Raw genomic sequence first — 13,005 nt, 5'->3', positions numbered from 1 at the left:
ATCCCATGTTATCCACCTTCAAAAAAAAAAAAATCCATATTACAATTTCTACTTTTTCTACAAGGCTGAGAGTTCTGAGAATAAAGAACTGATATTCTAGAGCTTGAATGGAGTTACAATGGAAACTTTCATTCTTTAAGCTGGGAGAGTTAATATAGGTATTCTTTTAAAAAGAAAAACAAAAAACAAAAAACAAAAACTGGCATTCCAAAATGGCGCCTCAAATTGCTATGGTAAAAACACCTCCGTGCACTTTCACAGCAGCTCTACCCCTTCAACCAGGAGCCCATGAATCCCATTTTTTTTTTTTTTTAATGTAGAGAAGCTGAGACAGCAAGAGTAAATGATGCAAGGGGTATCTTCATTTGAGTTATCCCAGAAGGATTCTAGAGCAAGTTGTTTATTTGGGAGGTACAAAGGATGCTAATAGGAAGAGGGGAAGTGATACAGGAAAAGGAATGCAGCCCCCAAAGTGTGTGCTTTTAATCTTGCTCCCATGTGGACAACTGGAGCTTATTCCTACAGAGGCTGAAAGCTGCCCCTAAGGGGTTTCATTCTCTGGCAGAACAGCCTTCTTCTGTTCTAGGAAAAAAAACCCTCTTGGGCACAGTAATGCAGATACGGGAGTTGGAAGTAGGCCAGAGCACTCTGAAAACCCTGGGAAATATGGACAAGTCACTCAGAACATCCACTACAGGGGGTCACATATATAATATGCAGTAGAACTGGATTTCAATGTATGGTATCCTTAATTCTGGATGTATGTTCGCTCCTCTGTATCACAACACAATGCTTAGAGCGAACATACACTACTTAATATAATTCTAGGATCCAAATACCATTTGGTGTTAAACAATGAATGCAGATCCACCAAATGACAATAGCCAACAGAACTTGAGTGCTCACTTTGTAACAGGAACTATGTTAAGTATTTCATTTGTATCATCTTAATTTTATTCTCAGCACAATTCTACAAAGTAAAGAAATATTACTGCCTTCTCTACATTGTGAGGAGGAAAGCAAGGCACAGAGAACTTACAGTCTCAAGGAAATATGGCTTTTAAGTGGCAGGGCTCAGAATCCAACCCAGGCACCCCATACTAGAGCCTATGCCCCTAACCATTATTCTCTACAGGCTCCTCTCTGACTAGTTTTGGAGGCAGGAGTGGATAATAAAATCAGCCTACAGGTTTGATTATTGGAAAACTATCTGAGAAATTTAATGTATTCTGTGGTGACATCAATGCCTTTCAGTCACCAAAACTTAATGCTATCAAATTCACGTGATCAAGACACCTTTACAAATGCACTACATATACTGCTTTTTGGTAAAAGCATTCTCCATGATTGCAAGAGAAGATACAAATAAACCTGTATACACTTTATAAAACATGCCAACAACAAAGTAAAATACACAGACTTTGTAAAAGAATCATACCTTCACTGTCCACATTCCAGCCTCTGGCTCTTTAACATTTACCACCTTGGCAGAGTTATGGATATTTAATAGCTCATTCAGGCCAAATCCCTTTTTTATCAGCTTCCCTAAAAGACAGACATAAAGGTAACAAGCACAATCTTTATTTCAGCTATGTGAATTAGCTGTATACACTTCCAGTATAAATTACCTGAGGGACTATTGTACCTTTAGCTGAAAACATTACTTTATTTATATCTAATATAGGTTTAATTTTATGGTTTCTGGACATTGGAACTGAACTATCAGATTCCCATTTGCCATGTGGATTTGGTCTAAAAATAAGAATAACAACTGGCAGACTGTAATCATATATCCAAAGCCAAACTAGATAACAATTATTATGGCTACTGAGAAGTTCCGTGCAGTCACTAGAGACATTTAGATTTAATAGATGGCAAGAACAGTAAACCGGAATAAATGCCTTTTTGGAGATCACTCAAGGTATTACTAACATGAGAGCCTTGGGCATATTTGTGCACAAGACACAAAATGTTAAGCTGTTTTCCATGAAGCACAGGAGGCTTTTGTGGTCATATTTAAAGGAAGCAGTGGAATGAAGTAGCATGATACCATCTCCTATTGACCTGAGATTTATCTAAAGTATCTAACAGTTGGAACCTAGAGAATAAGAAAAGCAAATTTGGAAGTAAGCCATAGTTTAGTTATTGACTTCACTCTTGGCTCTCCTATGGACTACTTCTGCAGTTAAAAAAACAAATCAATTATAAGAATCCCATGTTTGCATCAAAAGATTTACACTCACTGTAAATAACTTTTAAAATACTGATGTCACTGTCAATGACTTTTTAAAGTAGTAGAACCATCATGCAATGGATATGGGTATTTTTAATTAACCAGGTGGTGAAAACTACAAATCTTTCCTGGGTAGCATAGGTATTAGAAGGGAATGCTACCTCAATGGACAAATTCATTTATCTGTAGGAGTCTTGAAAAAGAGGTTTTCCTTGTTTTGTACATTTCAATTTAATTGGTAGTATGAATGTGACCTTCAAGGACAATTTCCTATGCTATATTCTTTTAGGGATTAACTATTCTCTAAGATTCAAACTGAATAAATAAGAAAGCTAGTTACTCTCTTTCCATTTATAAATCCTCACAAATAGGTTAAAAAAACACACTAAAGCCACAATGGAAATAATAATATTTTGCAAACATCAACAGGTAAAAAAAAAATTCTAAATGCAAACAGTAGGGAAAATGAGGTTTCTGTTTTTACTAGATTACTTTTCAATGTAAGTCTTATAATACTCAACTAGGAATGGAATCAGGCCAATTCTTAGGGTTGTAACATATGATTGGGAAAACAAAGTAAATTTCTTTAAAGATTTTATTTATTTATCCGATAGAGAAAAAGAGAGAGACCAAGCAGGAGGAGCGCTGAGAGCCCAATGCGGGGCTCTATCCCAGGACCCTGGGATCATGACCTGAGCCAAAGGCAGACGCTTAACCGACTGAGCCACCCAGGTGCCCCAAGGAAACAAAGTAAATTAAAACATTATTTTTTCTTAAGATTTTATTCATTTGAGAGAGAGAGAGAGAACATGAACAGTGGGGAGAGGCAGTGGAAGAGGAAGAAGCAGACTCTCTGCCGAGCAGGGAGCCCGATGTGGGGCTCCATCCCAGGATGTGGAGATCATTACCTGAACCGAAGGTGGATGCTTAACCATCTGAGCCACCCAGGCACGCCAAAACATTATTCTAATAAGAACATGAATGTGGTCTTTAACTGTGTTCTGTAAAATTAAATCTTATCAAGAATATGATATGGTAAAAAACTAGGCAGTTTGGGCGCCTGGGTGGCTCAGTGGGTTAAGCGGCTGCTCAGGTCACGATCTCAGGGTCCTGGGTCTGAGCCCCATGTCTGGCTCCCCAGGGAGCCTGCTTCTCCCTCTCCCTCTGCCCCTCCCCCTGTTCGTGCTTTCTATCTTGCTTGCTTTCTCTCTTTCTGTCAAATAAATAAATAAAATCTTAAAAAAAAAAACTAGGCAGTTGTTTTAAAAGGAGGCTTTTCACATTATTCATTAAAAATACATAAAATACTGAATTTTACAAACTATGTTACTGTGAAATATTTCCTCATACATAAATTAGGAAAATATAATTTCAGGCTCAAATTAAATTTTTTTCTTTTGAGTAGTTTAGCTACAATTAAGTTACTAAATATCTGTTTAAATTATTAGGAGTTTCAGTTTTTTGAATCTCATGTTAATTCAATTAATAATTATGACTAAAACAGTTTTATTTTTTTAAACATCTTTCCTAGTCACTTTTGAATTTACTGAATTATTCATAAAGTTAGCATTAACCTGACATAAATAAGTGTACAAAAACCTTTTACCTTTCATGGTTTTTGTATTTTATTATATGATGTTTGATATATCTCACCTAAAGGATTGCGAATTTCAATCCCTGGAGAAGGGCCACTGAGAGACACAGTAACCTCTTTTAGGCTGGGATCAAAAGGAATTTTCCAAGTGTTTACAGCTTGTTCCAAATGATCTGTTGATAAGAGATGGACTTTAGAGGACTGCACTGCCTCCTCTACCCATTTTAACACCTATAAGAGAAAAGAAGAAGTGTGAGTGATATCAGACACATTTATAGTTTTATACAGCCACGACTTCGAGATGCAGTATTTCGCTTTGGTGAATCACATGAATCAGGTACTTCCTGTACTGGTGTGAGGTTTATTTTCATCACAGTGAAGAGCAACCTTTTCCTACATCCAGCTATTGTAGTAGATTCAGAATAAAATGCTACTTTAACCCATGCTCAAATGTCAAGTTATCTACTTGAAATAATATATTCAAAATCAGATTGTGGTGTCCAAAAGCCAGTTAAGTGAAATATGCAGAGATATTACAGACAGCTTTATATTTTTCCAAAAAAATGAAAAAAACCTATAAAAAAACATGGTATTGCCAATATTGTTAGATCCCTTTTCCCTCCATTCTCTCTGGATTTCTTTCAATATCCAATTTTAAAAGATAATTAGCAAATTATCTAATCCAATTTCAATATATTGGGTCTCTGAATTATTGGGAATATAGTATATTGTAATTATATATAGAATATTATAATATATATTGTAGTATATTAAATATTGAAAAATAATTGCAATGCCAGCAAAATATTCATTTTTATGATAAAATAAATAAGTACCAAAAACAATGGAAAAAATGGCCACTGCATTTTTTAAATCATAGAAAAATATTTCAGATTAGAACCAATTTAAGTAGTGTATTTTGAAAACTACTCTTTGGGAAAATATTAAGAAATTGGGTTATAAAAATGTGTTAATGCCTCATGGTGAACAAAGAAGACTTCCAATTCTCAGAAGTGTTCTGCAACAGCAAATGCAATTTCTCACTAAACAAACAGTGCATGTCTGTATTGAACTTACTACAATTAATTCAAAATCATGATAATCTTTAATCTACCTCTGATCTTTCTCTGATACATCTTTCAAGATTATATTCTATTATGAATAATTTCCCTTGTAATTATTCATAAAACACTAAACAGACCTGAATATTAAGCTACAGCCTAACTTTTCAAAATAAAAACATTTTTTAAATTACAATAATGGTAGTTACAAATCAATTAATCAAACAACAAATACTGTGCAATAACTTCACTCTCCATAAAAACTATCCCTTGATGTTTGTTCCCAAGGATGAAGAAAGTGGCTAACACATATTATCATACAAGTAACAATGGTAAGGCAATTATATTCATTCATAAAACAAATGTTTATGGTTCAAGGTACTTTTCCAGGTACTGAGCAACTATTTTAGTCAATATTTAGTAAACACTCTTCTTCTCTAAACTAGTATTCATGAAGTTATTTGCATGTTTTATACATTATTTCATTTTTAATAAATCTTTCTGTCTTTTCTTTAGTGTCAAAACCATCCACAACTCTTTCATCTTGGTATACCCAATACCAAGTGTAATGCCCTATACATGATAAAACTGGGATATGCACTAATGTGTATGAAGTTGGTCATGATGATGATCATAATAATGTCTTCTTAAATAAAAGAATATTATAGGAATTCATGAAACAGGGACCCCTGTTGAAATAACATATGTAAAGTGCCCATCATATAGTTGCCAAATAGCACATATTCATATTTCTTTCCCACATATCTCAATTCCCTTCTCTTCCCCTGAAAGAATATTTCAACAAATGGCTTCATAGGCCAAGTGAAAAAAAAATCATGCATGAAAGTCAAATAATATTTCTTTAAATGAAAAAAATAAGGCAAAGTCATTCCAGATAGAAGACAGGATCTGAAAAAATACACGAAGACAGAAGTATTCCAAATATGTTGGGAACATGATTGAAGCCAAGCAGCTAGTTAAGTGTTCAGAAGAAGGAGAAGCAGAAGATGAAGTTGGAAGCTTGTGTTAAGGGCAGACCATGTATTGTCACGAAGTCAGGATATGATCTTTGGATTTTATCCTAAACACCCCAGTGAAAAATTACTGAAGGGATGTAAGCAGAGGACTAATACACCAGAAGTGGTATTTTACCAAAAAACACCTTATAGTGGTGCTATAGACAAATTGAATAGAAAAACCAAATTCATTATAATTAATCACCCCTAAAATGAAATTATATATTCCCTCAAATTTTAACCTTATAAGGTACATGGAATTTTACATATGAAATGAAGCATATATCAACAAAATTGTCTGAAGAAGCAGATGTCGTATTTGAAAAATGGGCTCTCACTGTTCATGCTTGAAGAGAAATGCTCATCAAATCTGTCCATATGGCTACAGAAATCAGACTTGTGAGTAATATTTCACCACAAATAAAACACATTTTAATCATCAGAATGTTGACATTTTTATTTCTTATACATAGAACATGGCTGCCTAACTCAAAGAAATGGAAAAGATTGGCTTATTGTCTCAGAAAGCAAATGATAAATTTGACTGATAATAAACAACTCTGAGGATAATGTCTGGCATAGAGACAGAAGAGGGAAGAGGGCAAGAAAAAAATTGGATAAATGAACAGAAGACTTGTTTTAAGGGCAAGACACATAATGTGTCTGTAAATAATTCTCCATTGAAAAGGAGACAAAGAATTAGAAAACAGGAATTGCATAGTACCTCAGGTTCAACTATGAAATGCAAGAAATGGAAGAAATTTTTTACACATCCTTCTTTAAATGTATAGTGTATCTCTGGGTGGCTCCTCAAATATATCTTTCCTTCAAACTCAGTGCAGAGAGGTTATAATGTATCACTGGATACCTATCCATTGTCTATTAGGTATGCATAGAAATCACTAAGTCTTAGGCATGCTTATAAAAATGGAAGACTTTCTAATTGAGTTGCATTTTCATACGGCAAGTGTGTTCAAACGGTATGGAATATAAGCACTTTTGGGTTTACTCAATACCATTTCCAATTCATCAACATTTATGAGGCTTTCACAAAGGGATTACTATGTATCATAACATTACTTGTGAAAGATACAGTACAGACTTCTGAAAAGTCACTTTTTTATCCTCCTATAAGAAAAAATCAAATCGAAAACAGATGCAATCCATTTTGTTAGAAAATATAGATTTTACCATCATATGAATAAAAGTAGATCACTGCAAGCTACAGAATCACCATTAGTGAGGTTTCTGGCCTCTTATATTGTCATATATAAGAACAAATCTTTGTCTAACCATGAGAAATGTCCTCCTGAGATGGGAAATGATCTTCTGTTTTAGTGACAAATGGAACAGAACTAGAATAATGTGAGAATCTTTGCATTGGTGCATTTTTACTAACATAAAAACAGTTTCAAACCACTAGGGAACCATTAGTTATACATTAAAAATTTTAATGCAAAAATGTTTCTCTAACAATTTGTCCCAGTTTATATATCAAAGGGGGTTTGAGACCATCTAATACAGCTCCTTTATTGTACATATGAGGAAACTGATATTTGAAAGAGTTCTTGTACCATTTAAACACTAACCAGACTGATTCTAGCTCAATAATTATATTTTACATAAGTCCCTATTCCTAAAGATACTCTCTTACTTTAAATATTTTGCATCCTATGTAATGATCAGTATTTAAAAGTAAGTTCATGTCTATTCCACTCTGGAATAAGATGCAAGTATTGTTTCAAGGCACAAAACCAGGATACATTGTTATGTATTATGAAATATAATAGTATTAAGCAAGAATGGAAGTAAAATCATTTTGCATAGCCTTCAAGAACAAAATTTGAAGAGCTTTGTTTAGCTGTTTGCAAGAACATTTTTTTCCTTCTGTACTGAAATATAACTGACATATAATGCTATATTAGTTTCATTCATTATTTAAATACATTGCAAAATAATCACAATAAGTTTAGTTAATATCCATTGTCACACAGTTACAATTTTTTCTCTCTCTTTTTTTAAGATTTTATTTATTTATGAGTGAGAGAGAGCACAAGCAGGGGGAGGGGCAGTGGGAGAGGGAGAAGCAGGCTCCCCGCTGAGCAGGGAACCTGTTGCAGGGCTTGATCCCAGGACCCTCGGATCATGACCTGAGCTGAAGGCAGACGCTTAACCAACTGAGCCACCCAGGTGCCCCAATTTTTTTCTCTTGTGATGAGAACTTTTAAGATTTACTGTTTTAGCAACTCTCAAATATACACTACAGTATTATTAATGATAGCTACCATGCTGTACTTTACATCCCCAAGATTTACTTATTTTATAACTAAAAGTTTGTACCTTTTGACCCCCTTCACCCATGTCTCTCACCCCTCTACCACCCTCCACATCTGGCAACCACCAATCTGTTCTCTGTAGCTATGAGTTAAGTTTTTGTTTTGTTGTTGATTATGTTTTAGATTTCTCATATAAATGAGATCATGCAGTATTTGTCTTCTTCTGTCTGACTTGTTTCACTTAGCATAATGAAATATGGCCCTCAAGGTCTATCCATGTTGTCACAAATGGCAAGATTTCCTTCTTTTATGGCTGAATAATATTCCCAAGTACATCTATACCACATCTTCTTTATTCATTCATCTGTCAATGAAAACTCACGTTACTTCCATGTCTTGGCTATTGCAAATAATAGTGCAGTGAACATGGAGGTGCATATATCTTTTCAAGTTATTGTTTTCATTTCTTTGGACAAAAACTTAGAAGTGGAATCAATAGATCATATGATAGTTCTATTTTGCATTTTTTGAGGAACCTCCATACTATTTTCCATAGGGGCTGCATCAATTTACATTCCCCCCCGCCGACAGTGCACAATGGTTCCCTTTTCTCCACATCATTGCCAACACTTGTTCTTTCTTGTCTTTTTGGTAAGAGTCATTCTAACAGGTGTGAGATAGAATCTTATAGTGGTTTTGATTTGCACTTTCCTGATGATTAGTGATGTTGAACATCTTTCTATATACCTGTTGACCATCTGTATGTTTTCTTTGGAAAAATGTCTATTCAGATCCTGTGCCCATTTTGAGTAAGTTGTTTGGTTTTTTTCAATTGAATTGCATTAGTTATTTATATATTTTGGATATTAGTCCCTTATCAGATATATGATTTGCAACTATCTTTTCCCATTTCATAGGTTTGTGTTTTCATTTTGCGGTTGGTTTCCTTTGTTGTGCAGAAGCTTTTTATTTTGATATAGTCCCAGAGGCCTATTTTTTGCTTTTGTTGCATTTGTTTTGGCTGTCAAATCCAAAAAATCATCACCAAGGCCAATATCAAGGAGCATACTACCTATGTTTTCTTCTAGGGGTTGTATGGTTTCATGTCTCACATCTAAGTTTTTACTCCATTTTAAGTTAGTTTTTGTGTATGGTATAAGATAGTGGTCCAGTTTCATTCTTTTATATGTGACTATCTAGTTTTCCCAACATCATTTATTGAAGAGCCTATCTTTTCCCCATTGTAAATTCTTGGTTCCTTTGTCGTAAATTAATGGAATATATATATTATATATATTTATATATATAATATATAATATATATATATATATAAAGCTAGTGAAAAACAAAAATCAATGCAAGTGTTTTTAATGAGAAGTGGCAAGCAAATCAGTGATCTGATAAGCTGTGTGTTTTTATCACCACTGGGCAACAAATTATCAAGAATTAAATTATATCAAAATAGTAAAGTCTTTAAATCTATGTTGTATTTTATGTGAGAAAGACTTGCTATATTTTTGTGGTAGACCCTACGTAATGGCAGAGGCAGGTTTCATTCAGCTCTGCTCTGGCTAAGAGAGAGATGATCCTCTGGATAACCAGGAGAGCCTCTCCCCCCCACCCCAAAGTCCAGGTACATTTCTACTCTGCAGTAAAGCATGAAGCCCATAATTCAGAATATTCTTAGAGTCATCAAGTAGTTATTGAGCACCTACTGAATATAAAGGATAGTACAGGATATTATAAAGAATACCAAAGAAATAGAAACACATTTCCTGCCTTCTAAGACATGATAATCTAGTTGGAGAAATGGGACAGACATTAAAAACAAATTAACTAGCTCTTACTGTGATGCACTTGTCTACTCAAAGAGTTTTAATGATTCCCAGTTACATCGAGGATAAAGCCCAAGCCAAGAGTATACTAAAGACTGGCAATGTCAGCAGTCACCCTGGATGCAGGCAATAAAGAGGTGCACTGTCTGTAAGAAAACAATAATAAAACTTACTAAAAGTTGGTCTATTTTTTTAATATCTCTGTATCATAGTAAACAATGTCAAAGATTCCTCCTTGAAAAAAATCTTGGTCGGTCTGAAATCTAAACAACTGCCCTTCTTATTGTTGAGTATTAATAATACACATAAGCTTCAAAATAGCACATTTTATTACTTTCCCTTTAAGAAATGTTGTATTCTACATAGACATTAATTCAGAGAACTCCCAATTATACAACAGGTATGCGGTCATGTAAACTATTCTGCTCACTTTCATTTCAAGAGTAAGTATATAGTACTGAGAGCCTACATATTCCTGTGTTTGGACAGCAGATTTGAGCTAAGCCTTGATAGCTCAGGAGTTACGTGATAGGACATGTGTTAAAAAGATCTCTCCAGCCTCTGTGTTGAAATAAGACTCTAGAGGATGCAAGGACAGAAGCAAGGAGATCAGATATGAACATTGCAATAATCTGGGTGGGAGATGACCCAGACTGACCCAGACCAGGGTTTGGGCAGTGGGGCAATGAGAAGTGACCAGTTCTGGATGTTTACTGAGGTCAGGCTTGACAAAGTTTCCTGAACACTGAGACTGAGAAGACGGCAGAGAGAGTTGATTTAATGGGGTGGTGGAATGACCATGAGATGAAAGCTCTAAGCTTGGGCATGCTAAATTTAAGACATCTATTTATTAGCTATCCAGGTGGAAGTATGAAGGAGGTGGTCAGATATATGGAATTGGAGTTTACTTGAGAGATCCAGATAGGAGATACCATGGAATTTATGATAAAAAGTCATGACATTTCCCTTGCAGCTCCTTCCCACCAAGAACTTAAACAAAGGAGGAAATACATCATCCTGTGATAAGAAGCTTAGATATCCATGCATAATGGCTTGGAATAGAGCCTTGGAACAAATTTCCCCTTGTTCTGATTCCAGGAAACCTTCAGATGATAATCCGTCCCCCTTGTATATGTGCCTGCAGGGAGTGAACACACTAGCCACATCAATACAAGTGTTCTAGACTTATGGCAATTAGATTTCTCATCATAGATGAATGAGTTGGCATTCTGATTTTATACAAAACCACTGTAAGTTTGGTTAATGTGAGTCTCTTCCTGAGGATGGGTCCACTCACAGAGTGCTGACAAACCCAATTTCAGTTTGCAAATTTTAGCAAATCACTTTGAGATGTCACACTTTGAGTTCTCCTGAAACGGTCTTTTGTTGATAATATCCACTTGTATTACTTTTTGTTTACCTAATACTTACTTAATTTGGAAAATTGTACAGTGAGCTTTTCTAACAGTAAAGGCTCAAAAACAGGTGTAATTAGTGATTCATAGGACAAGTCTCTACAATGCTTGTGCTAAAGGTATGCAAAAGAAGGAATAATTTGTATTATAAGGTTGGTTTTTTTTTTAAAAGATTTTCTGTTGGAATGAAAATTTTACCCAAGTCATACAAAGAGTATGGGTTGGGGGAAGGGTACGAAATGGGAACAGCACTAGGAAGTTTGGGTTCAGTGGGGACACTACAGAGAACTGATGACAAAAGCAACCCTCAACTTTCAACTCTATGAACACCAAAAGTATTTGTAAAACTACCACACCTTCAACATGATGGAAGTTCTCTAATGTGCAACAGCTGAAAAAATAAGAGCACACTTCAGACATTTTTGAAGGGTGAAATCATTCCTGCTGGTTATTTTAAGGTGTCAAAGTATATTTCATTAATTTATCTTCATAAAATTCTTATCTGTCACAACTTCAATGTGTTACAAATGACTGAGGAAATTTAGTTTGCCAGAAAATACACTTTAAAATAATAAAAATACAAAAGATAGACTTTTATACATTAGATCCACAGACCTTATTCATCTTCTAGCTGAAGATGTGTATCCATTTACCAACCTCTCCCTATTTCCCACACTCTCCAGCTCTGGAAACCACTCTTCTACTCTCTATCTCTGAGTGTGACTTTTCTTCTTTTTTTTTTTTTAGATTCCACATAGGACTGATACCATGCTGATAACACTACATTATATAATTGAAATTTACTAAGAGTAGAACTTAAATGTTCTCACCAAATAATAATATATAATAATAATAATAATTTTTAAAAAGATAAATTTGTGAGTTGATGAATGTCTTTTCACAATGTTTATGTATATCATGTCATCACAATTTACACTTTACATATCCTACAGTTTTATTTCTCAATTATACCCCAATAAAGCTAAAAAAATAAAAGATTGATTTTTTCATTATGTCTCCCATTGAATCCTTTTATGTTTGCCTGGGTCTTTGGTTTGTTTGTCTCATTTTTTTCCTCTACTAAATACCTATCTATTTTAGAATGGAAAAGTCTCAGTGAATTCAAGTCTCTCTTTAAAACTCTTCCTAGTTATTAAAGCTAAAGAAATTATAAAAATACATAAGTACATAAATACATGCCTCTGTGTAGAGACATACATGCTGTATCTGTACAGACATACATAAATGTGTGTATGCCTATATACATATACATATGCCTATATACATATACATTTAAATACATATACATATACACAGACTAGTTGTGGTCTCACTCCTGGCTCCACCAAAGCAGGAAAAAGTCCAAACTTACTCCAAGCTCTTTTTGAGTAACACAAACACCCTAATTAAAGAGATACTTGAGTACTATTAAAGTTAGCATTTTACTTGAATAGATATGCAGAATTATATAAGCATGTGGACATAATACATGGGAGGAGGATTCATAATTTAACCAGATTCTCAAAGGGAGATAGAAGGAGAGTTTTAAAAACAACTTTACAGAAGTACGGTCTC

General features: G+C 34.5%; 1 protein-coding gene across 1 annotated transcript in view; it reads right to left on the bottom strand.

Annotated features, from left to right (window-relative positions):
• Positions 1-13,005, bottom strand: part of HMCN1 (hemicentin 1) — a 467,830-nt gene that overhangs the window by 285,478 nt on the left and 169,347 nt on the right. The window contains exons 5-6 of the mRNA XM_028121561.2: positions 3,887-4,058; positions 1,439-1,545 (exon numbers count right to left, since the gene is read on the bottom strand). Coding sequence (XP_027977362.2) covers positions 1,439-1,545; positions 3,887-4,058 — 279 coding nt within the window. The remainder of the gene's footprint in view (positions 1-1,438; positions 1,546-3,886; positions 4,059-13,005) is intronic.

This window comes from Eumetopias jubatus, unplaced genomic scaffold (assembly GCF_037043125.1).
Source record: "Eumetopias jubatus isolate StellerSeaLion01/CBP00866 unplaced genomic scaffold, mEumJub1_p1.0 scaffold_12, whole genome shotgun sequence".
NCBI classification, from domain to species: Eukaryota; Metazoa; Chordata; class Mammalia; order Carnivora; family Otariidae; genus Eumetopias; species Eumetopias jubatus.
This window is presented reverse-complemented; position numbering and strand designations above follow the sequence as displayed.